The 24,560-nt window shown below is 42.4% G+C and overlaps 2 protein-coding genes across 5 annotated transcripts in view; one reads left to right on the top strand and one right to left on the bottom strand.

Annotated features, from left to right (window-relative positions):
• The window catches only part of LOC309541833 (cytochrome P450 2D14-like), a 35,614-nt gene extending 24,210 nt beyond the window's left edge, over positions 1–11,404 (top strand). For 2 of the 3 annotated variants that reach the window (XM_082240008.1, XM_082240010.1), the window contains 6 exons: positions 1,093–1,253; positions 2,332–2,505; positions 3,069–3,210; positions 4,178–4,365; positions 5,429–5,570; positions 7,951–11,404. In XM_082240008.1, coding sequence (XP_082096134.1) covers positions 1,093–1,253; positions 2,332–2,505; positions 3,069–3,210; positions 4,178–4,365; positions 5,429–5,570; positions 7,951–8,129 — 986 coding nt within the window. In that variant the 3' untranslated portion in view covers positions 8,130–11,404. The remainder of the gene's footprint in view (positions 1–1,092; positions 1,254–2,331; positions 2,506–3,068; positions 3,211–4,177; positions 4,366–5,428; positions 5,571–7,950) is intronic. The other variant, XM_082240009.1, reaches the window with a different exon arrangement.
• Positions 11,349–23,590, bottom strand: CYP2D6 (cytochrome P450 family 2 subfamily D member 6). 2 transcript variants are annotated; one of them, XR_014223965.1, is made up of 10 exons: positions 23,363–23,590; positions 20,717–20,882; positions 19,920–20,072; positions 18,759–18,919; positions 18,491–18,664; positions 16,892–17,033; positions 15,376–15,563; positions 14,862–15,003; positions 12,497–12,994; positions 11,349–11,503 (listed from the first exon to the last, which is right to left on the bottom strand). XR_014223965.1 is itself a non-coding variant. In XM_082240012.1 (9 exons), the coding sequence occupies exons 1-9, from the start codon at positions 23,573–23,575 to the stop codon at positions 12,816–12,818; spliced, it is 1,518 nt and encodes a 505-aa protein (XP_082096138.1). In that variant the 5' UTR covers positions 23,576–23,590; the 3' UTR covers positions 11,349–12,815. The 2 variants fall into 2 exon arrangements, 1 of the variants encoding a protein (XP_082096138.1); XM_082240012.1 differs by having other exon boundaries at positions 11,349–12,994.
• Positions 23,591–24,560: the final 970 nt, after the last annotated feature.

The following is a 24,560-nucleotide window of genomic DNA, read 5'->3' as shown; positions in this document are numbered from 1 at the left end:
TTCAAATGGGTGGCTAAGCAAGGTGAGGGTAGCCAATGGGTCTTTTACCCTTGGTGAGTTAGGGGCTTTCATTGCATGCAAAGACAGGCTCTGGCAGACTGAATAGATGAGACCAATAGTAGGTGCAACAGTCAAGAAGGTGTGTAATATATATAATGTCCGGTAGCACCTTAGAGACCAACTAATTGTTCTTGGTATAAGCTTTCATGTGCATGCACACTTCTTCAGATACACTGAAACTGAAGTCACCAGACCCTTACATATAGTGGGAGGGTGGGGTGGGGTTTTTCTCAGGAGGGTAGTAGGAGATGGGTGATTGACTCAATGGGTATGGTAAACCTTTTGACGACTGTTAACAACTGCAATTAGTCCTACAGGAAAAAGCAAGGGATAGTATGCAGATGATTAGCATATGTAATGAGACAGGAATCCAATATTTCTATTAAGAGCAGGCCTTGCCATAGTTTTCAGTTTAATGATAGGTTGTAATTCAGCAACTTCTCTTTCAAGTCTGTTTCTTTATAGAGATATTGGATTCCTGTCTCATTCCCTTGCTTTTTCCTGTGGAACCACTAAGATGGCTGGATGGTGCTTTGTACACCTCCTTCTGGCAACTACTGCAGCCTGGCTGGTGCCAAATGTATTGCTCTGCTTTCCTTCTGCTTTCCATCAGTGACGCCGAGAGGCGAGTTTTCTCGTCTGGGCAGCCCAGGATCTCCATGCAAACTGCTCAGGGTTCTGCTCCAGGGAGGCAGCTTCAGTGCTATTAACACAGTGGTTTGACTTCACCCCTGGAGGCACACTCCATTCTCTCTCAAGACAGACAATGCCAACAACAACATCCATGTTATGTAGCAAAGGATCTCAGGAATTTACAGTCCCATTTATTGAAAGGGTAAATAGTTTATAGGTGGTGGAGTACAGCTTCCAACATTCCCATATCCTGGCTATGGCTAATGGGAATTGAAGCCAAAAATACCCGGAGGATAGCCAGTTATGGAAGGCCACCCCCAACAATGGCTGTTTAATGAAGAATGGGCAATATATGACAACATACTTCTGATCTGCTCCTTGTTCATACATCTCATCCAGGTTCTCCTTTTGACCCACAAATCCTCATCTACAGGGCTGTTAGTAATATCTTCTGCACTCTAGCATTTGGTGACCGCTTTGAATACAGTGACAATACATTCCTGAAGCTAATGCATGTGACTGAGGAATTCATGAAAGAAGCAATCAGAAATTTGCCCCAGGTACCTTCATGAGTTTGTCTGGGCATTAAAAGGAAACAGCCATTTGAAGTGTATGTTTTGTGTGACTACCACATCCGAGTTATGGAGCATCTCCACTAAGGTGCTTATCTGAATCAATCACTTCAGCATATCTTTAAAACCTGGTATTCTTAAAGAAAAAAGAAGAGGAACACAAGCTAAAAACCAAGACAGCAAGATTAAAACACGAACATAGGCAAACAAAAGTTAAAAGTGATTTATGAAAAATTATTAGAGGCAGAAAAACCTATTACAAATAACTTCAGAAAGAAAATTAGAAGGACAATTCCATTCATTAAAAAAGATAATTGTCAATATGCTACTAACAAGCATTAATTAAAGCAGGGGTGCAAAATGATAATGAACAAAATAATAAAGGTATCAGATTACAGTAAATGGTAGGAATTAGCATCCACTAGTATTTAGACAGATGTTGGAAAAGCTTTTGATAGGATGAAGTGCATTACCATTTTCGTGTGATGAAGAAATATGGGTTTGGTGCAAAATTCAGCTATGTTTTACTCAGAATTGACTCACTTAAAGAACATGAGTAAAACTGGTCTATTGAATTCAGTAGGTTTACTCTGAGTAAACCTTAACAGAAGGCCACCCTTTATTTTATTTCATAAAACCTCTAAGTGGTATTAAAAAGATATATAATATACGCTTTAAAAGTTGGCGAATAACTGGTAATGACATTGAAAGCTCTTTATGTTTTAGGACTAGGATATCTGAAGGAGCTGGCTTCTCCCACTAATGTGAGCCTACCAGCCTATTCAGAGACCCTTATATCTCCTAACATCCCCACAGATTATGGCTAAGAAAAGTTAATTATCAATGGATATGCTCAGTCTCTGGAACTCTGTACCACAGGGTGGATGTGAGGGAGGGAATGGGAGTGAAGCTGGCAAGGAATAATCTCCCTATCAGTATGAAGAACTGACTGGTTAGGAACTACCTATCAGAATGCACTTTCACTTCTAGTGAAATATTTATTAAATGTCTTTTGTATCTGAAAAGGTTGTGATATCTCTTCTTTCTCTGATTTCTGCCCTGCCAGCTTATTGCTGCAGGATCCTGGTTGTCCTATTTTCCTGGACCTCATCGTAAACTACAGAAACGCTATGGAGATATTAGTATAATTCTAAAAGAGATTGTGAGTGAACATAAGAAAACCAGAGATCCTACCTTCCCAAGAGATTTGATTGATGCATTTCTGGAGGAGATAGATAAGGTAGGGAGACATTTATAGACACAGAACCACTGGGACTTCTTTTGTAGCTTCTTCATTAGGATTGATTTATTTAGAATTTCTGCCATCTAAACCATGCCAGTAAAATTACAAGACCTGGTGGGTAAACACCTCTAACTCTTTACCCTGACATCAGCTTGTGCATTTGAGTTCACCTCCTGAAGTATATTGGAGAAAATTATGGGAGACAAATTAAATAAACAAACAAGCAGTCATTAAGCAGTTGTTTCATATGCCCAGACAATGACAACCTATGCTCTGGTGAGATTATTGCTCAGTGCAATTATGCCAAAGAAAGAACTAGGCTGTATTAGATGTTACTGTGGGATGAGGCTGCCATTTTTTTTCAACACCCATGTGCTTTATGAAATGCAGTATTTCTCAAGAAACTGAGCAGCTTTTCCTTTATTATTCACTTTGCTTTGGTCAGATATATACTATTGATAGCAAGGGGAAAGATCATTAGTACACACTATTCTCTAACAAATATGACATGATATTGTGCTATTTCCATGTGAGTTACTAACTTGTTCCATTTCCTTCAGGGTAAAGGGAAACCAGATAGCAGTTTTAATGAGCAAAACCTTATTAATATCCTTGTTGACCTGTTAATGGCTGGCACTGAAACAAGTTCTTCCACCGTACTCTGGGGACTGTTGAACATGGTCAATCATCCTGAGGTTCAGAGTAAGTGATCAGTATTGGGGAAGATAGACTGATCCCTCATGGGGTTTTCCAATTGAAAGGCTTACTCATGGGCAAGTTGGCTGTGCAATTGCTTTAGATCTGATTTGGATTCAAAACTTCCACATCAGGAGGAAGGCCAGAATAACAATTCAATAAATAAATTACAATTATGAAATGGCTCAAAATAGAAACAAGGCAGTTGGAACCAAGCACTTGGAAAACAAAGCTGCTTTGCCTAATAAAACTTTATTTGTATTTTGGAAGCTGTTTCTTTGTCCTAACTATGTATAACTTTGTAACAACTCTGCACTAACTCTGGATAATTTTTTTAATCTGTGTCCTTAAATGTTGATGCTCATAGGCTCTCATCTGGGTATTTTTCAAAAAGGTGGTTTTTTATTTATTCACAAATATATCCACTTCTGAATAGCTGAGTGCCCCTTAAGTATGTATGCCTTCAAATGAATAGGCATTTGAACACCTAAGTCTGATGTTACTTCATAGAATTGTCGAGATGGAAGGTACTCTGAGGGTCATCTAATTCAACCCCCTATAATGCAGGAATCTTTTGCCCAATGTGGGGCTCAAATCTATGCTCTATCAACTGAGCTATTAGTTACAGTGCAGATTAATGAAGATAAAAGAATTTGAAACAGCTGAGACGATGTGGGAAATATACATGTCTACAATGGAGAAGAACTGCATAGATTATATAAACAAATGATAAACTAAACCACCACCCACCAAAGATTGAATCACTATTTGGGTTATGTGGAGGATATTCAGCAGACCCCTACTTGGAGCCCCAGATTCAAATCTGTGCTCAGCCTTAAAGCTCACAGAGTGTCCAGGGCTGCTGAAACTTTCTATGCAAACAACAACAACATGCTACCATAACATGCTTGGAGAATTGGAAGGATTAAGACACATATGCAATGCAATAATACTTCTAAATGAATATTTCCAGAAAGGGTCCAAGAAGAAATTGATGAAGAGATTGGCAGGGTACGATCACCTGTGATGGAAGACCAGTTGAAGCTGCCTTATACTTGCGCTGTGATGCATGAAATTCAACGATGTGCTGATGTTTTACCTGTTGCAACGCCATATATGGTCCACAGAGATACTGAGGTTGGCAAGTTTGTCATTCCTAAGGTAAATCAGAACCAGGGTGGTCACACGTGAGAGATCTTTATGCTAACAGTAGCAAAAGTCAATTGAACTGGAACTCATGGCTGCAAAGTAAAAAAAGTTGCAGGAATTCATACTAACTACTTACACATCAATTGAACAAGAGACAGACTAACTCAAAGCTGGCTAGTGCATGCTTTAAATAGGGAGCAATTATGACCGCACAGCAGGCACAATGTGTTGCCTCTTCTGTTACCGTAAACAAGCACTGCAAACCAACCCCAAATGTTATGCCGGAGAAACAGCTTGTGTTAAATTTCTATGCTGCCAGCAGCCATTAGTGTAAAATGCAGCCTGGAACGATCACACAACACGGTCACATAGTCAAGAATTGCAAGGAGAGAGAACTTGGTAGGCCTAAATGTCTAGTATAAAACCCTTTTAAGAGTAGTACTGGAAATACCAGGAACCGCAGCAAAAGGAACTTTCTGTTTTTTCACAGATGAGTAGGGAATCCAGCCCCCTACTCAGGCCCATGAAGGCCACTGGGTGATACGGAGCCAATCACCTTTTCTCAGCCTAACATACCTCAGTAGCCCTGTTAAGAAGATGAAATGGAGGAGGAACTACTGGTATGCATGCTGCCATGATGATGGGATGTAGAGGCAATAAGTAAATAAATGTAAATAAGCACATTTCAGACAGGCACTTCATAAGACACATTACTTGCAGATTTAAATGACATACCTTCTTCTACAATTGCCTTGAATCAGAGGGGTGACTTCGTAATGGGAATGGAAGAATCTCTCAATCTGTCTTTCCTGTAATGTCTAATTTTTCAAATCTTACATTCAGTTCTCCACATTTCTGCAAATTGTCTTTAAGAACTTCCTGAAAATTTACCAATATGTTAACACACATTGGTCCTGATAAGCTCTTTCCTCCTCTATCTCTCCTCCATGCAGGTCTGGACTCAGCACTGAATATCCGTGGACTTGGCACCCTGCTGCTGATGTGTGCTCCAGCCACCCACAAGCTTACCTTACCAGCAATGGATTCTAATCTCTTGGTTTCTCTGCCATTTTAGGAGACTGCCGTCTTTAATCATCTGTCCTCTGTGCTAAAGGATGAGACAATGTGGGAGAAGCCACATGAATTCTACCCAGAGCACTTCCTGGATGCAAATGGGCAGTTTGTCAAGCGAGAGGCCTTCCTACCTTTCTCTCTAGGTAAATCCAAAAGAGGAATGGCTGAGGTATAAGGGGAAAGATTACAAGCTGTCCTGTTATCTTCCTTTCTCTTTCCCGCCTGATGGGAAAGCAAGAGTAACAGGTTTCCATAGTCAGCTCCTTGAGAAGAGAGAGTATGTACTTTTGACTCAAACTTTTTTTAAAATAAAAAAAAAAAACAACCATCAGGATCATACTTTACAACCAACTTCCCCTATTTCCTGGCTACCTTCCAAGGAGAAAATATTGAGAAGACATAGACATTTCAGATTGTACTTCACAAGTGGTTTATATTTGTGTGTGGTTATTTGAAATACATAAGCCATTTTTCAGAACCACTGCAGTCTGTGACTGTGTTGAATTCAGCTTTGGGCACATTTTAAGTATGTTTTACAGTGACAAGCAGTTCTGTGGCTGCAGAGGATGTAGACCGTAGTGGCATTCCAATTCAGGTTAAGAAAATAGTGGTCATGGTTTAAGATCACACCTCTACCTGTGTAACCAGCAGGGTAGCACAGCAGAGCTTCAGGATCTTTGTCCTTTACCGTTGTCAGCCATTTCAGAGTTGATGGTGAAGAAAATTCTTTGGCTACACCGTTAGAAATAAAATGCTTTATAGCCATAAGACCATTATTATTCACACTATATACATGAAGTTAGGAGATGCTAGTGCACCATATACTATACCCTACTAAGTATAGTAACCTTGTCTTAGGTGGCTGTAGTCAAAATAGTAAAAGAGACTTAAACTAGAGAGAGGCTCACACATGGCTGCTGGATGCAGCTGGCTGTATATCAGTCAACACACACAGACACCCCTCTTTCAGGTGATAAAGGGGGGGGGGGTATGGAGTCATGCCAGAAACTTGTAGTCTTGAGCTGTATTCAGGTGGACCGCCACAGCTGGCATTCCAACTCGAAACATAAATCAGTTGAGGACAACTCAAGAGACAGACCCAAGCACGATCAATGCAATTAACAGCAATATTTAATTTACACTAACACCCCTTCTAACTGGGCAGGTTTAGATCCATTCCAATCTGGATTCGAGCATGGCCATGGGGCGGAGTCTCTCTGATGGATGAGCTTTTCAGGGTGGGACAGGCATAATGCAACTTTGCTTTTGCTTCTTGTTGTCTCTTCTTCTTTTGATATTTAATATCTCTAGTGCCATTAAGATTGAATTGCTGCAATGCGCTCTGTATGGGGCTTCCTTTGTGCTGATGGGAGAGAGACCCTAACAGCGCATAACCCCCTCTGTCCAGAGACCTGCACTGGTTGCTCATTTGCTACTGATCCAAATCAAGGGGTTAATATTAGTATATTAATCTTTTGGCCACTTGGGACTAATAATTAAATCCAGAGACTCTGAGATAATAATAGCTAGGTAGGCTCAGCTCAGCTCTTTAAATTTTAAAAGAATTGCGAGGACCAGTGTGCGTAGGAAGCTAAATTTTGCGCCTCCCTGTAGCCTGGACTGCAAGAGCAAAGGGCGGCGAGTGAACCAGCCCCTCCCCACTGCTGCCTCCCACAGTTTGGTTCTCTCTGTTGACACCAGATGGAGATCTTTGTTCCTACTGATGAACAGCCCTTTAACCTCTGGTACCTATTTATTGATCCAGTCAGCTATCTGTTGTGGGTAGTGTGGTAAGGCAGTTTTTGTGTGGAGTAAACTTTGACAAAGTTACAGTAAAACAAAGCTAGACTAGAGGCAGCAATTTCATCAGTTATTGTTACAGTGTAAAGGGAGGGGGGAAAGAGGTATTGCGATGAGGTTAGTCTGATGGACAAATTCCTGCCCGGCTCTGAATATGGCGACCAGCAATTTGTCCATAGCAAGCAAGGTCAAGCATAGCCAAAAAGCCTAGAAAAGAGGGAGGGAGAGTGTTATGTACTGAGTTGAATAGTATCCAAACTGCAGCAGTCTGATTGGTCCTAGAACAATAGGATCCAAATTGCAGCAGTCTGATTGGTCCTAGAACAATGCAGCAGTATGATTGTTTGGCAGGAACCACCCAATCATGCTCCAGATATAAGTGAATCCACAACCTGATTGGCTTACAGTAGAATTCCAGAATTAGCCAGTCATGTGCAGCCCATCGTGTAAATAATGTATATAAAGCAGATACTTTGAAGGGACTTTCATTCATTCCTCCTCACCACTATGAGCTGAATAAAGAGCATGAAATCACTTTGTGACTCTGAGAATATTTCAGAGAGAGGGGGGACGGAGATCCGATGAGGGACCAGGCAGGGAGGTGGATACTGACCAGGTTTTAAATACACAAGATGCAGGTCAGAGTGGAGCCTATAGGTGCAGTCTGACCCACCCCTTCCTCCTGATCTCATGCACAAAATACTATGTCTCCTTTTCCCACAGGTCGCCATGCATGCCCTGGAGAACCCCTGTCCAAAATGGAGCTCTTCCTCTTCTTCACCAGCCTTCTGCAGCATTTCACCATTTGCTTTCCCAAAAACTGTCCCAGGCCCAAGATAGAAAGAGTATTTACCCTAATCGTTAGTCCATCCCCTTTCCAGATTTGTGCCATTCCTAGATAATATTTCTAAGCTTAGTGTATCTTACAGTTTAACCATTAACCTCAAAAACAACTACAGAAGCCAGGAACATGAAGCATTTATTCATTTTATGTATTAATAAACATACCAATGAGTAATATCAGCGCAGTTTACAACCATAACACCATACAATAAAACCATATAAAAAATTTAAAATCAAAGATCAGCCAACTGTTAAAGTTGTGGAGTCAGAGCAAAAAACAAACAAACCCAGCCATGGAAAATGCAAGCATGTGTTACAAGATATTTGGCTTGCACTCCCAGAGTATATCACCTCAAGCTTTTTAATTTCTGCAGTGAGATTTTAACCTCTTGTTCATACATTCTCTTCCTTCTGATCACCTCACACATGCAGTTAACCCTTTGAACAGCCTTAATTGCATTCCACAATACTGGGGCGCCTATGTCTGGCAAGTCATTCTCTTTTTTTAAAAAAAAAAATATTATTAGTCTTTCCATGTAAACATCCTCTAATAATATTTCTCTAACAATTTTCCATATCCCCCCCCTCCCCTGGGCTTCCCTCATATTCTCATTTTGTTTTATTTCCATATGCAAGTCATTCTCTTTAAAGTAAAGGTCCAAAGGTTTAGCTAAACATTCTTTGGACGCTGCACAAGTGAGAAGACCAAGGTCAAAGTACCAGTTTTGGGTTCTGGGGGGAAGTGCACCAAAGTTTAAGTTAATGGAGACTGGTGCATGATCAGAGACTGTTATAGACCCAGTTTCTGCACTCCCCACCTGATGAAGATCACCTTTTGGTATTAATATTAGGTCTATGTGTGACATTGATTTATGAGGATTCCCTGCCTTCTGGATGCAGTGCCTGCCAAGTGTCCATTCAGTTAATATTTCTTCCAGGCAGAGGTTGTAGAATTTGTTCATATATTGATACTTACTTCAGTCCTTCGAGTCACGACTGCAGCAATTTAAGTCTCCTAATATAATCTGTCGTCTTAAAATGGTCTAATTCTGTTAATGTCTCCCAAATAAAGTCTTGTTGTGCTGAGTTGGGTTCCTATAAACCAGTGATGGTGATTGGATGGCTGTCTATGACACCATGAACAAAGAGGTATCTGCCTGCTGGGTCTGCCAAACTTTCCTCAACACTCAGAGGGCAGAGTTTGCTTATCAGGACAGCCACACCTCTGGCTTTTCCTAAACCAGGGGCTTGTAGTTGTGTCTCCCACAGGAGAACACTCTGGGTGAGTGCCTGGTCTTTAGCTCCTGAACAGCAGGAGACCTGCCTAAGTTGCTTTGCAAAGTTTTTCCTTTCTGTATTTGCCACAGCAGGGGGGTGAGAGGATTCTTTAACATCTATTTGCACTTAATGTGTTTTGGGAAAATCATGTTGAGGAGACAGCTGCTCTTTTGGACTTAAGGGATTCCAGTATCCTGGTGTCCAGACAACTCATTCATCAATCACAGTTCCAACTTCACTCATTAGCTAAAAACACTGAAAATCAGGAGCAGCCAGACTGGCTTTTCTCAGAGATATTGCTTAGAAGTGTGCCTGCACATTTTGTTTCATAACTTTCTTTCCAGAAGGCCTAGAGACTTACTTTTAAAAAAAATTAAAATGAAAACTTGGAGTCTGGGCCCCTTCTCTGGGAGGGATGGCAAATTTGCCTCTGGGTGACACCCCCCCCTTTCCTGCTTCCTGCCCACTTGCTCATGGCAGCAATGCCTTCTCCTCCCTGGGGCAATTTATTCAGGAAAGCCTTCCCTCTCCCACCCTCACTTCCATTTCCTTTCTCTGGTTCATTCTCCTTGCTTTCTGGCTTTCCTGCATTCCCAGAATAGTTTAATAATCTATCGCTCTTCACAGGGAACTCTGGGAATGGTAGCTCTAGGAGGAGAATGGGGGACTTCTAGCAACTCTTGACAGCTTTAACATCTTCAGAGGAAGCTGTGGCTGTTTATAAAGTGCTTTCTAATGTATGGTGTGAGTGTGGATGTGGATGTGGTCCTGCTCCTTGTGATCCTGCTCCACTAGATGTCACTATTTCTAGGCAAAAATCTCACCCCCTCCTGTCTTAAAAAAGAAAGACATCAACTGGATAAACATGTTTCTTCCAGCTAATATTAGATGATTGTTGTAAATTGAAGCAGGTATAGGAATTGTCGGTGGGGTGGCAGACGTAAGAGGAGGAACGTACCCAATATTTCTATATTTTACATATTGTGACTTTGATTATAAACAATAATGGCAGCAATCAATCAATCAATTAATTAATTAATTAATTGTTGCAATTGTTGGGAGTGATTTGGCATTTCTTTGCTGGTATTCTGAAGGTTGATTTTACCATGAAATATTATAATTGACTTAAGTCATTTATTTTTACAATTATATATATATAGTTTTCATTATAACATATTTGCATTGGATTGACTTAGTCTAGGGTGGGAACTTAGTTGTAGATTTTGTCATTTCTTTGGCTTGTATAACTGACCTGTGCATAGCAGTGTAGAAAGGCAGTAAACAAATTGAACAGAAATGAATTTTTAAAAAACAAGTTTAGTTTTAATAAAATTATGAATCTGCACCTGACTGTTACTCAGAGCATACCTATTGAAATTATTGGCCCTAACATAGCTGAGGTGTGCCTATGTTGCAGCAAGAACCGTTTGTGAAGATGCCTTCCATCCTGCCAGGCTGTGGCTCAGCAATAGAGCTCCTGCCTTACACACGAAATCTCCCAGGTTCAGTCCCCAATGGCATCCCAAAGGAGGCAGGGTTATACAAAGTAAGAGGCCTCCCCTTTCCCAGGAGGGAATGCTTCTTCTAAATAGAGGCATCCTGTTATCTCTTGTGGCCCTCCAGACATTGTTGCAATCTGCTATTTTTCTAGAAAAAGAGGTGCAGAACTCACCATGAACGCCTCCCTTGTTCTCTTTGAATGGCACCTACCCGAGAGGGGCCGGAACTGAGTTCCAGTGAGTTCCAGCTGAAGAAAAAGCTCTGGTTGCAATACTAAGGTTCTCATCACCACTGACTATGCTGGCTGGGGAAGGTGGAAGTTCACAGGTTCCCCATCCTCGAAATAACCAAATAACAGAATGCATCCCAATGTCCCAGAAGTCTATGATTTTGAAATGAATTTTTACAGATTTGAACAACTCTCTCCTTCCCTCTGAAGTGGCAGGGGAAGACAGCAAATTCATCACCATGGAGATGTCTGAAGGGAGTCTTCAAAGTCATTGTGATTTACTAATTGCATTTATTTATTTTTAAATATAATTATTGCTTTGTGTCATTTTGTCTTGAGTGATGTTTTTCCCCTCCCGTAGAAGGCAGCTTTGTAGATACAGTCATACTTGGGAGTCAAACGTTCCGGCTCCCAAACGCTTGAAAACTGGAAGTGACTGTTCTGGTTTTAGAACGTGTGTTTTTTGTGCAATCGGAAATCATTTGGAAGCCGCACCTTGGTTTCTGAACATTTCAGAAGTCAAACGGACTTCCAGAACGGATTTCATTTGACTTCCAAGGTACAGCCGTACTTCTGATTACATAAATTCAACTATTTGCTCTTGCACTACAAGGGGAAATGCCTTCCACCCCCTTTTCCACCTAGCAAACTGTCCTTGCCCCAAAGCGTAGAATTAGAGGGTCACCACATTCCATGGCAGATCATTTTTTAAAAATTATTAATTGCATGTCAACCAAAACACTCACACTCTACCACACCTCCACTCTGACTAGTCTGTGCTTCTAGTCTGAGTATTTGATAGCAGTGGCTGCTGGGGACCATTGTTTCTGCTGGGCCAGTTGGCAGGGGCAGCTAACAGAAGGCAAAGTCAGGGGTAGGATGAGCCAGGGGTCACAAAGGGAAGAGTTAATGATAGGAAGAGCCAATTAGCACTGGTTGTCTCCCCATTCTTCCCTCGCTTGCAAGGACATTAATGATATGGTCACACCTTTCCCAAAGCCCAGCACTCACTTAGCTGGCTTTGGGAAGGCAGTGTGAGAGCTATTGGGTGTCAAATTTTGGCCTCGCTCCCTGTCTCCGCTGCAACAAAGCAGTGCGTGCGTGAAGTCCTCTTGCAGCCCACGGTCTGAGAGGTTGGACTGCCCTGATAGAGATAGTTCAAAATGATGGAAGAGCAGTTTGGATAATATGAACAAAATCAGTTTAATAAGATATGTAATCACTTGATTGAAAATAATAAGGGAAAGATATATTTCTGAATCCAGCTCATTCAAATGGCTTTGCCCCATCATGGTCTAAAAGGACCAGGCACATATACAGTCATACCTCGGGTTGAATGTGCTTCAGGTTGAGCGCTTTCAGGTTGCGCTCCGCGGCAACCTGGAAGTAACAGAGCACATTCCTTCCAGGTTTTGCCACTTGCGCATGCGCAGATGCTCTAAATGATGTCACACGCATGTGCGGAAGCGGCAAAACACGACCCGCACATGTGCAGACATGCCGTCGCGTCTTACGTTCCATTCAGGATGCGAACGGGGCTCTGAACGGATCCCGTTCGCATCCCAAGGTACCACTGTGCATGCTTTTAGAAATTCTGAACAAAAAGAGTCGTTGTTCAAAGTGAGATTTAAATTCCAATGAACTGGGAGAGAAAGTGATTATCTGGGTCACCCTGTGAGATTTCAGTAACCACATGATAAGTCTGAGTGCAGCACAAGTGTGTTGCAGGTATCTATAGTTATCTTGGAATAGCCTGGATCTGCAATGGGGGCGGCGCTACTGTCAAGCCACAGCGAGATTCTTGTTGAGGTTTAGACTGGTTCTCTGGGAAGCAGAAGGTGAAATGCTGAAGGAGGCTGGTGAGGAAGAGGAAGAGCTCTGTCCTGGCTAGCTGTTCTCCTGGACACACACGCAAACCTGAAAAAGAAAGAGGACATCAAGCTAAGTGTCATTTCGTCAGTGATTCTTCCAGTGAGCATGCAGACTGCAAGACCCTACACAGAAAGGCCCCAGACAGATGCTTTGGAGATGGTTAATTCACAGGTGGTTGGTAGTGTGCACAGCACCCTTTGAAGAAAAGAAAGACATACGGCACTGGTGTGAGGGGCCGAATGAGCAAAACCACCAGTTAAGAAGAAAATCATTTTGAAGACACCCAAACTGTATGGGGATTGGGGAGAGGGAAGTGGAACAAGAACACAGGAAGCTGCCCTATACTGAGTCAGACCATTGCTCCATCTAGTTCAGTATTGTCGGCACTGACTGGGTCTCCAGAATTTCAGACAGGGGTCTCTCCAGCACCTGGAGATCCTGAGGATTGAACCTGGAACTTTCTGCATGCAAAGCAGAGGCTCTGCCACTGGTCTTTGGCCCTTTCCCTATCTTTTGCCATCAGTTGCTTTTATGAGCATTTCAGATTAAGTCTCAGAGGCAGTGACAGGGTCACAGCAATGGTGATGCTAATGTCTCATAAAAAGTGACTTACAATTTTGAAATTATTCAATCTGTTCTACCACAGAATTCTGTCACCTTATTCTGATTCCTGACCTAATTCTGCAGCGACCGCAGACCAGGCCATCCCCATGTCTTCAGGAAGTGAATTGCACTGTGTGGTGAATTATTTTGTTGTGTCTATCCTGAATGCCAATCAATTTTTTTGCCTGATTTGCATTTGTATTCTATGAGAAGGAGATAAAAATTTGTCTCCTGTATTTCTCCATGCCATAATTGGATAAACCATCTATCACAATCTGATGTGTCATATTTTGTTTTGTTTAATATTCTGCTGAAAGCCACTCAGGATGGCTGGGGCAGCCCAGTCAAATGGGCGGGGTACAAGTAATAAGGTGTTGTTGTTGTTTTGTTATAGCCAAGTCTTATAAACAAGGGCTGGCAAACTGGGGGGGGGGTGCATTGAGGGCTGGCACTCCTCCAAGAGCCACGTAAATTGAAGCTTAATCCAGAAAAGACAAAGATTTTAAAGGCAGATCAGTGGATAGGGATTCAACCCATGCTGAATGGGGCTGTCCTCCCTCTGAAAACTAAAGAAGGAGGTTGTGGTTTAGGCTTATGTACACTTCCTCTTATCCTGCAAAACCACTCTTTAACACTCAATTCGAGCAAACAGCAATTTGGGTTTTCCCTGGATCAACATTTGTTCTGATCTATCGCTAAAGAGCAGGTTTCCCCTTGGAAAGGAATGGGACAAGGGAAAACTGCCAGAAGGAAATAGCTGTTCTGAGTGCTGCACAAATGTGACTTCTCTTCAGTGGGAGCATAATTGTGAGCACAAACATTTGTATCTCCACAACGAAGATTTATGGGTAGATCTCTCTCTCCACACCCAGGACTGGATTTACGTTTGATGAAGCCCTAAGTTACTAAAGGTAATGGGGCCCCTTATATGTCCAGCTGTCCTTTGTCAACAACAAATTGTCGCTGTTTTTTGTGTTGAATATATGCTATATGGTAATTTACGGACCTAATAGGTATCTAAAGCCATTTGCACATGACAAAATATGTATGTTATCAATGTTTATTTGTTTTTTATCTTATATTTTGGAGAATGTACATCAAGGTTTTTTCCCTTTTAATTTTTTGGGGGCCCCCAAAAGAGTGGGGCCCTAAGCTTGTTTAGCTTATACGTAAATCTGGCACTGTCCGCACCCCAAAGGACTGTGTCTGAAGAAGCCCTTATAATGTGACCATGAAAAAAACACTTGCAATATTAAAATGTGTGATTATGAAACAGTAAATATCCCAGCTTTTAGTCCTCTGGATTTACCTGCTGAGAAAGGCAGGAAGCCCTCTCGTTTCACAAATTCCCCCTTTTTATTAAGGAAATGCTCTGGGTAAAACTCATAAGGCTTCTCCCACACAGTTTCATCCTTCAGTACAGATGACAGGTTGAAGATGACCGTGGTACCCTAAGTGTGTCCAAAGAAAGAGGATTTGGCAAAAGGATTACAATCAACAGCACTGTATTTTCCTTATATCCTGTCTCTATTTTGAAATATCTTAGGCTTCTGGAGACAATGGGCTCGCCCGCCCTTCTGCTTGTGCCGTGCCTAGAAAACACAGGTCTGAGCAGTTTTCCGCTTGACTCCTGCTTTCTGGGCATACGTCCAAGCAGTTTAGGAGTTCATTTCCCATGCAGATTCAAGGCATTTGAGAAATCTTAAGTTTGGGATCAGTGAATAAATAAAGCAGTTTAAATTTGGTTCAACTCCATGCAAAAAAGAAAAACAGTCTGCCTGCTTCTGTTCAGAATACCTTTACTCTGTTAGCAAAACTTATACCTTTGGGATGAAGAAGCCTTGTAATGTCGTGTCCCGGTACGCCATGTGAGGCAGCATCAATGGAGAAACATCGGCAAATCGCTGAATTTCATTTATCACAGCATGAGTGTAAGGCATGGATGCCTGGTCCCCCATGGTGGCTGACCTGTTCTTGCCAATCACATCATCAATTTCTTTTTGGACTTTACCTAGAAAGGAAGCACACTTTCATTGTTCTCCCATTTATTTATTTTACAGACATATATACCACACAATAAGCAAACTATATAGGCAGCGAACATAATGCACCCACAGAACAGCATAAAAGTACTTATCATCCAGACACACAGTAACTGACAGGTTGAGCTATATATCAGAAAAGACAGGTACAAACAGAAAGGTCTTTCTTCAGCAGGTGTCTGAAACTTGGTGTATTGATGGTACTTCCTTCGCATAGGCAAGGAATTCTACAACTTAGGTGCACAAACAAAACAGCTTATTACTTGTAGAAGCAAGGTGAATATCATGTGCTACCTTTGATAGTGCCTCTCTAGCTGAATATAAAAATCAAGCAACTATGGTGGGGGGGAAGCAGTCCAAGTAAGTTGGTCCCCAAACAATTTGGAGCCTTATATAACAAAAACTTGAATTTGGCTCAGTTAGCATGTAAGAAGCCAGTGCAGATCCTTAAGGGGAGATGTTCTGTGCTGTTGATGGGAAACCTATCAATGTGTGTGCAGATCCCATGCTGCTGGGAGCTACACTTGATCTTTCCTGTGGAATCAGCAACCTGCAGATAGGAGAATACCTTATTTCCTGTTAAAATGCTTTTATGAACAAGGACATGTTCTGTTCCAAGTGGTCACAGCTGGATGGTGGTTCAACCTGAGCTGGGGTTCCAGCAGGAGGCCCTGTCTAGGCAAGAGACCATCTCAAGGAGAGCTCAGGCTAGAGACTGGCACACAAGAAGGCCCAGTCAGAAGAGGAGGAAGAGGAGCATTCTGTGGACAGGAATTGGACTATGATTGTGCCCTATGAAAAGGTTTGCCATAATAAATTGTCTAAGAATACCAGTTTCATCTTTGCTACCAAAGACTAAGAGCAGGTACAGATGTGCCCTTAATTCAGTGACAACAAGAAGCCCAATGGCTTCTTGCATATTGTACATCTCTGTTGAAACTCAAATTCCCATCCTAATATAGCTGCTCTTTCAGAAACTGGCACTAAAATCTCTCTTTTTAGAGCCAGTGTGGTGTAGTGGTTAAGAGCGGTAGTCTCGTAATCTGGGGAACCAGGTTTGCGTCTCCGCTCCTCTACATGCAGCTGCTGGGTGATCTTGGGCCAGTCACACTTCTCTGAAGTCTCTCAGCCCCACTCACCTCACAGAGTGTTTGTTGTGGGGGAGGAAGGGAAAGGAGAATGTTAGCCACTTTGAGACTCCTGAAGGGGAGTGAAAGGCGGGATATCAAATCCAAACTCCTCCTCCTCCTCCTCCTCCTCTTCTTCTTCTGCATATAGCAGCTGCAGTAGTACTTACTCTGGACTTCTGGATTTTGGATCATGTACAGCAGGCCCCAGCGCAGAGTGGTGGCAACAGTTTCGGTGCCAGCAGAAAAAAGTTCAGTAATTATTAGACGAAGGATGTCACGATTGAAACTTGTCTTCACATCTTTCTTCCTCTGAGAAGACAAACGATATGCATCTCAAAAAATAAATAAATCTTATGGCACCTATATAGCATGCAGAAAGTGTCAAAGAGACTGGACTTTCCAGTAATAGAGTCATATCAGTTACAGACCTGCCCAGTTGGGCAAGGAAGGCGCTCTTGGCAGTGCTGCCACCCTCTGAGGTCCTGGAGTGGTGGCATATTTATCAATTTATTACATTTACATCCCACTTTTTCTCCAAGGAGATTCTGAGGCCTCGTGTCAGCGAAGCTCAGATGCTTACAGGAGAAGAAGACACAGGCATAGAGAGAGAACAGTTAACAGCGGAAGGCAGAGAGGAGGGGGAGAGCAGCTGTGATCTGAGCTCTGAACAAAGGGGAGACAAAAGACAGGGCCAGAGTGACAGGCTGCTGTGTGAGAGCTCCAATAGTGAGTCAGACGCTGGAATGCTGGAAGCATTCTCTCCCAAATCTTGTAGGATCTAGACAGTGCAAAAGATACTGAAAAAGAAGGTGGGGGCTTCTGGGGAAGGGGGAGGAGCTCAGTCTGGGCAACTCCATCTTCTGGGGAGGACGATGAGTAGAGGAGCTATGTCCTAGTTTGTTGTTTTAGCAATAAATTTGAAATAATAAACAGCTAGAGTTGTCTCGCATTTGTGGGAGAGACCAAGCCATAACACCTCATGAGATCCCAAGAGGTATTGGGTCCTCTCCTGGGTCAGGGCTGCAACCCCACTGCTCCGCAAATCAGGTATGGCACACACAGAGATGCATGGGCATAGCCAGGATTTTTGTTAGAGGGGGGCAGAACCTCAGTTTGCTATGTATTTTTATTGAATTTTATTAATTGGGGGAGGCAGCTGCCCCCTGCCCCCCCCCCGGCTATGCCCATGGAGAGATGCACTGAACAGTGAGTTGCTGATTTAACTAAGGTTTTAAATTACAGTGGTAGCCTTGGTTTGCAACCGCTTTGGATTACAACTGTTTTGGATTACAGTGGTACCTCGGGTTACATATGCTTCAGGTTACATATGCTTCAGGTTACACACTCCGCTAACCCAGAAATAGTGCTTCAGGTTAAGAACTTTGCTTCAGGATAAGAACAGAAATCGGGCTCCGGCAGCGCGGCAGCAGTGGGAGGCCTCAATAGCTAAAGTGGTGCTTCAGGTTAAGAACAGTTTCAGGTTAAGAACGGACCTCCGGAACGAATTAAGTACTTAACCCGAGGTACCACTGTACAACCATGTCAAACCCGGAAGTTTGTGTCCCTTTTTTAGGATTACATCCAATTTTTTTTTGGATTACAACCAATTTTGGGGGGGAGGCCCCATTGGCGAAAGCACACCTTGGGTTACCACCCGTTTTGGTTTACAACCGGACCTCTGGAATGGATTATGGTTGTAAACCAAGGTACCACTGTATAGAATTGTATGTACCTTGGGCTGGAACTACAAAATACCAACATCCTACCTTTTCTATTTCTTCCAGAAAAGCATCAATGATGTCCCTCCTGCAGGATGAATCCCAGGTTTTCACGTGCACCTTCAGAATGTTTTCTATGTAGTTGTACAAACCCATGTGGTGTTTAGAGACTATCTGTTTCAGTGGTGGGATGTGCAGCAAGCAGGGTATCATATTAATGAGCTGATGCAGAATGGAAAAGAAAATCCATTACACCTGGTACAGAGATACAATCACTAAAGAACAATATTTCTGATGAAGCAGCAGTTTTTCACACCTGAGTACACAATCCTGCTGCATCTTGAATGCATTCTTCAAATAAGTGCAGCAGCTCCTGGAATTTCTGGTCTTTGTAGTCAAAGCGATAGCCAAAAGTCATAGAAGCGATCACATTGCTAACTGCATTGTTTATAATAAACTGAGGGTCAAATGGATGGTCTGAAAGAGAAAAAGAAGTGGGTTGATGATTCATCGCCCCTGCCCTGCCCTAACCACCATGGCTCCATTTGCTTTGCTCTCTTTAATGTACACTTATAAATGTTCCAAATTCAAAACTCTCTGGAAATCAAACCTAAGGTCTGAAGCACAACACTCTGGACTTTTACTGGTGGAGTTCTTTGACAGAGATGGGAGAAATACATTTTAGCTACTGATATTAGGCATGCGCCTGCACTGCACTCTCTTCAGCACCTACTAAAGCATTTTTGTTTAGGCAAGCCCACCCAGATATTTTGAAAGTTCATGCGAGTTTTAATCTGCTTTTAGTGTGTCGTTATTGTTATGAGTTGGGGGGGGGTAGACTGTATGCCTGATCCTCCATCTAATTCCTGGATCCAGCATGGATTCAATTGCTGGAATAAGCCTAGTAATAGCCTGTTAAGTATGGGCCATTAAGTGAACAAAGGAAGTGGCTAGGTACCAGAAACCAAAGGGGTGGGCTTCCCTCCCTCAACAGTCTGCTAGTTAGAAAGACAGGGGGCTGGGAGCTGGAGGCAAGAGGGGCAGGCTGGGAAGGCAGAGAGTCAGGGCCAGGCCTGATTTCTGCTGGGATTCAAGGCTGCAGCTATGGGAGAAACAAGACCTTCTTGGGGTGTTAATGCTGTGAGCCAATCCATCATAGGCTCAGGTTATAGATATACGTAAATAAACCATATATCATAAAGACATGTGCCTTATTCCTGAAGGAAACACAAGTCTGGGTAAGCGCTCAGAACCCCTGGAATCTCACACCGCTCAGAGACTGGGGTGGCATGCAACATAATATTAACTTTTAAAAAGTCTTCAATTATTATTATTTATTCTTATTGATCATGTTATTGTTTTAAGGGTTTTTTAAACAATCAGACAGTGTATGCTTTTTATTAAATAAATAAATAAGAATGTAAACATTTTGAATTAAGCACATTTCCCACTTCCCACATTCCTAGGTTTAACGAACCTCCCTCAGCGCGGAATGCAGAACACAGATGGCCAGCTTCCTCAATCATTTGCCATTCCAGGGATTTCTTTCCCATTCCGAAATCTCTCAAGTTTGAGACAAGAAACCTCCTCTGCTCCTTCCAGGCATGATTATACTTAGCAAATACCAGTCCTAAGAGGGCATAAAATTGAAGCGGTTAAAATGCTGACATAATATTACTTCATATGAGTCAGCTCTTACTGACTAAAATTATTACATCTGGAGATCAATCATCAGACATTGAACCAGATCAGACTCGGTAAACAAACAAAAAGAAAGGGAAAATGTATTACATGGCTGATGGACAAAGTTTGCTCATACTCTGTATCAAGGCACTATTGCTTTAATGTCTAAAAATTATTTTCATCCTCTCTTAAATGAGAGTCAGTTTGGTGTTGGACTAGGATCTGGAAGAGACTCAAATCCAAATCAGTCATGAAGCTCCTCAATCAGAGAAACAGTCCACCCCCCTGCCATTCAGGAATCACAGCTAAAGAATATTTGACATCCATCCTCAATGAGGGAGAGTCCACCACCTTCTGTGAGAGTTTGTTTTACTGCCGAACATCATTCACACTTGATAAGCTTTGGAACCTCAAAAAAACAGTGAGAACCAAAATGCTCCTTTCTTGTGGGTTAGAAGCATTAACAGACCATGATTTAATTCCCACTCTTCCTATTTGAATTGCTTTATTGCCAAGAGACGGGAGGGGTGCTCCCTGGTTTGCCTTCTTCCCATCTCTTTCAGCACCGTGGACTGACAAAGCCAGACATACCTTGCTTGTATCCTGCCAAATAACTGTGGACAGGCATATCAGGACGATCAGCAAAATCCTCTGATTTGTGGACTAAAGCTTCTTTCATTAGCTTGAATCCATTCACCACCACGACATTGGTATAGAAGGCTTGCAGGCTGTAAATGTTCCCGTACTTCTTAGACAGCTGTAAATATATGACAGCATAAAATGTCCATATGCTAATATATATCTAGGTATGCAAGCAGAGCCGTCTTTCCCATAGGGCTTAGTGGTGCGCCGTGCCAGGGCGCTGGCCTCTCAGGGGCGCCCCAGCGAGTGGGGGAGCTGTGCGGCTTTGCCGGTGGCCTCCCCTTTCCCTGCATGCCCGCCAGCTGTGCCCCAGCAACCATATGGCTGGCGGGCATGCAGCTTGTCTCCGTGAGAGGAGAGTGATCCCCGCATAGGCTTAGGCTGGAAGCTGAGCCCTGCCAACTATGTGGCTGGTGGGCGTGCAGCTTCCCTCCCAAGCCTCTGTGGTGATCGCTCTCCCACAGCGGCATGGGGGAGAGTTGCGCCCCCCCCCCCCGATGGCTGGCACTGCATAGCTTCCTCCCCCCAAAACATTATCCATGGTAATTTGGGGGTGCTGGGCGGATATTTGCACCCTGGCACCACATCTGTTAAATATGGCCCTGTATGCAAGTTTTAGATAATAATTATTTGACCAGAAATACAACAAATGACAACCTAGTGATGCAGTCTGTGACCAGATGACCTGTGTGTCTGCTACATCAGTTGCCCAGGTGCTAAATGCTGGTGGCCAACTTCAAGGTACCCCTCTTTCATCTTATGGGTTCCTTTTTCTTTCAGCAGGTGGAAGATGGCTAACCCTTCCAATACTGGACTGTCCTAGTAATGTTGGGCGCATGCACTCCCCTACTTAGTATGTCTAGTGTTTCTCTAGATCAGTTTTAAAATTACGAAAACGAGACTCCAGCCATCCAATCAAACTCAACAGGGTTGAACTGCTAATAGTGGTTTTATATGACATTTCTCTAAATCAAAACAGTCCTCTTTTTATTGTACACAGAAGAAAGAATTCTACTCTTCACTCAAGCATCTTTAATTCTAATAAGGAAACTAATGAATGCTTGAATTGGCGGGTCGATTGTTGTTAATCATTCTTATAAAACATGCACCAATTCCAGTTATTAAACCTTCCTACTACTATGCACCTAACTCTTTATATATAGTCTTCTGTAGATTTATATCCACCATTCACAATTAAAGAAGGTTGCTCCCTCACACAACCATTCAATGAAAATAAAAGCGTTATTAGGAACAGCCCTACAGCACAGGGACCTGCGCTCATTTTCTTAGAAGAATGTTGATGTGATCATTTTTGGGGGGGAGGGGAAGGATTAAGCCTCCCCCACCACCACTGTTTTTCATAGGTTATTGTATTCTAGAGTTTTGATTAGAGTTGGAACAATGTGCACTAAAAGGTTACAAATATCTCCTCCGCCCACTATATGGGGAGGTTTCAGGATGGAGGAAATGAAAAAGAATAAATATTTTCATTCTCAGTAGCAAAAAATCTCTTCCTCCCCCTGTATAATAATAATAATAATAATAATAATAATAATAATAATAATAATATAAATAAAACCCCACCCATTTGGCTGTGTTTCCCCAACCACTCTGGGCAGCTTCCAGCACATATAAAAATGTAATAAAACATCAAACATTAAAAACTTCCTAATATAGCAATAACGTTCAGATTCAGGGCCAGCAGTCAGCCCTGAGTTCAAACTCTTTATTATACTAAGGAAGAGGAAAGTGGTAATTTTTCTTCCCCATCTTTGCTGCCTGTCCTTCTACACACCCACCCAAACCACTGATAGGGTCCTGTTACAGGCTGTCTGGAACCCTGAATGAGTGCCGTCCTGTTAAAGGCTGGAGCCAACCCTCAAAACATCTTGTTGCAGGTCCCCACTAAACTCAATGCACCCACCCATATGTTTAAAAGCAATATCATCTAATAGAAAACAATGTGACAGTTGACTGCTGTGAACTCACACTGAAAATTGTGAACTATCCCAAACTAGTTCAAATTTGCTGTTTCTTATTTGGTCAATCAGTTCTGTAACCAACACTTAATGTACTTCTATTGTGCCCATTCAGAGCTAAAATGTCCAGGAGGCTAACTGCAATGACTGGCATGGGGCAAGGCAGGTGAAACCAAAATATCATTCCAAGGGTGCAACAGAATAACACACAAGCGTAACACCCCATCAGCATGCATGAGCCAATATTACAAGCCACAAAGGAACTGTGGGGAAACAGACAAGTCCCCCCCCCCAAAAAAAACACTCACTGCCGCAGCTCAATATGGAATCAAGTCAATGGCAGGTTAACCTTCTTCACTTCTGTTCCCCAAACACAGCACTCTTTGCTGGGCACCAGAGGAAGAAGTCTGAGGGAGGTGGTGTTCAGCTATAGAACGGACTCCCTCAGAAGCTGGTGGACTCTCCTTCATTGGAGCATTTAATCAGATGTTGGATGGCCATCTGTCACGGATCCTTTAGATTCCTGCATTGCAGGGGGTTGGATTAGATGACCCTCGGGATCCCTCCCAACTCTACAATTCTATGATCCGGGTCTCTTTTTTCCCTTGGCACTTACCTGAGTGAAAGAAAGATGAGGCTTCCTCATATCAATCTGCAAAAGGGTGCCGATAAAGGGCAAGGAAATTGGCCCTGGCGGGTAGTTGCGCCAAGGCTTCCTACGCTTCATAAAATCAAAGGATAGAGTTAACAAAAAGAATAGTATAACCAGCAAAGTGAGATTATTCCATATGGCCATGAGCATGGAGAACACCCAATGGAATGGCTCCATGATTTCTCCCTGCACTGATTCAGTCTCCTTCTGCTTTTATTTCCTTTTGTCTGAAAAGTTCCTCCTATGTGTATTGTGTTCCGTAGAGAGAGAGAAATGATACTAAATTGAAGTCAGAATTACTTCCTTAACACGTCCCTGTGCTCCCTCCTTCCCTCTCTCTCTCTGTTTTTAAGTAACTCCTGGAAAAATTGTGGGAGGGCCAATGAAGAATAGAATGAATCTGTTAAGAAAGAATGAGCTGTTTTTTCTGTGTCCTGCTTCTGGTAAGAAGCTCAGAGTTCTTCCTGGTAAAGAAGCTATAAGGTGAACAATGCCCCACTCTCTGAGCAGAAACTTCCAATTTACTTCTCCCACAGCTGAGTATATGAAGCAAACACACATGTTGCTATGTCTTCAGAATTGAAAGGAAAATCATAATATTCATGTTTTGTAATGAACAAAATGTCCTGACTTACATGTTGAGATTCTGCCTATTTACACCATCCTTGTTTTTAATCAACCGTCTTGTCTATGAGAGCTATATAATAGAGCTGAAATAGATCTTTTTTTGACATCAGATAGTGAACTATCCAAAATTAGATCAAATTTGCTGTTTTTTATTTGGTTGATCGGTTCTGTATCCAACACTTAACAAACTTACAGGCAGTACTTTTTTCTGGGGGGACGCAAGAGGACGCATACCCCTAAACATTTTGTGAATCTTTGTACTTTGGTCCATTTACTGTATTTATTTCCCCCGATTTTAACTATATTTTCTTGAGTCAAAATGAGAGTACCCCTAAACATTTTTTTAGAAGAAGAAGAAGAAGAAAAAGCACTGCTTACGGGTTGGCCCAAAAGTAGATATACTGCTTTAGAATCCACTTCCTTTGTTCTTGACTCAAGTTCACTGTCATCATTCACAATATCAGTAAAGAAAAATAACCCTTTTATCTACTCCACTATTCTTTCCAACTGCCAGCCTGAAATTTACTGCCACTTT

Source organism: Podarcis vaucheri (assembly GCF_965113315.1).
Source record: "Podarcis vaucheri genome assembly, chromosome: 10".
NCBI lineage: Eukaryota > Metazoa > Chordata > Lepidosauria > Squamata > Lacertidae > Podarcis > Podarcis vaucheri.
The sequence above is the reverse complement of the archived record's forward strand: the minus strand, read 5'-3'. Positions and strand labels throughout refer to the sequence as shown.

Bases quoted from the DNA above. Each gene is read 5' to 3' on its own strand.
- CYP2D6 (XM_082240012.1), bottom strand. From the start codon at position 23,575: ATGGAGCCATTCCATTGGGTGTTCTCCATGCTCATGGCCATATGGAAT. The intron at 20,883-23,362 runs GTAAGTGCCAAG...ATATATTTACAG, and splicing joins CTCATCTTTCTTTCACTCAG to CTGTCTAAGAAGTACGGGAA. The intron at 18,665-18,758 runs GTGTGAAAAACT...ATTCTGCATCAG, and splicing joins CAGCAGGATTGTGTACTCAG to CTCATTAATATGATACCCTG.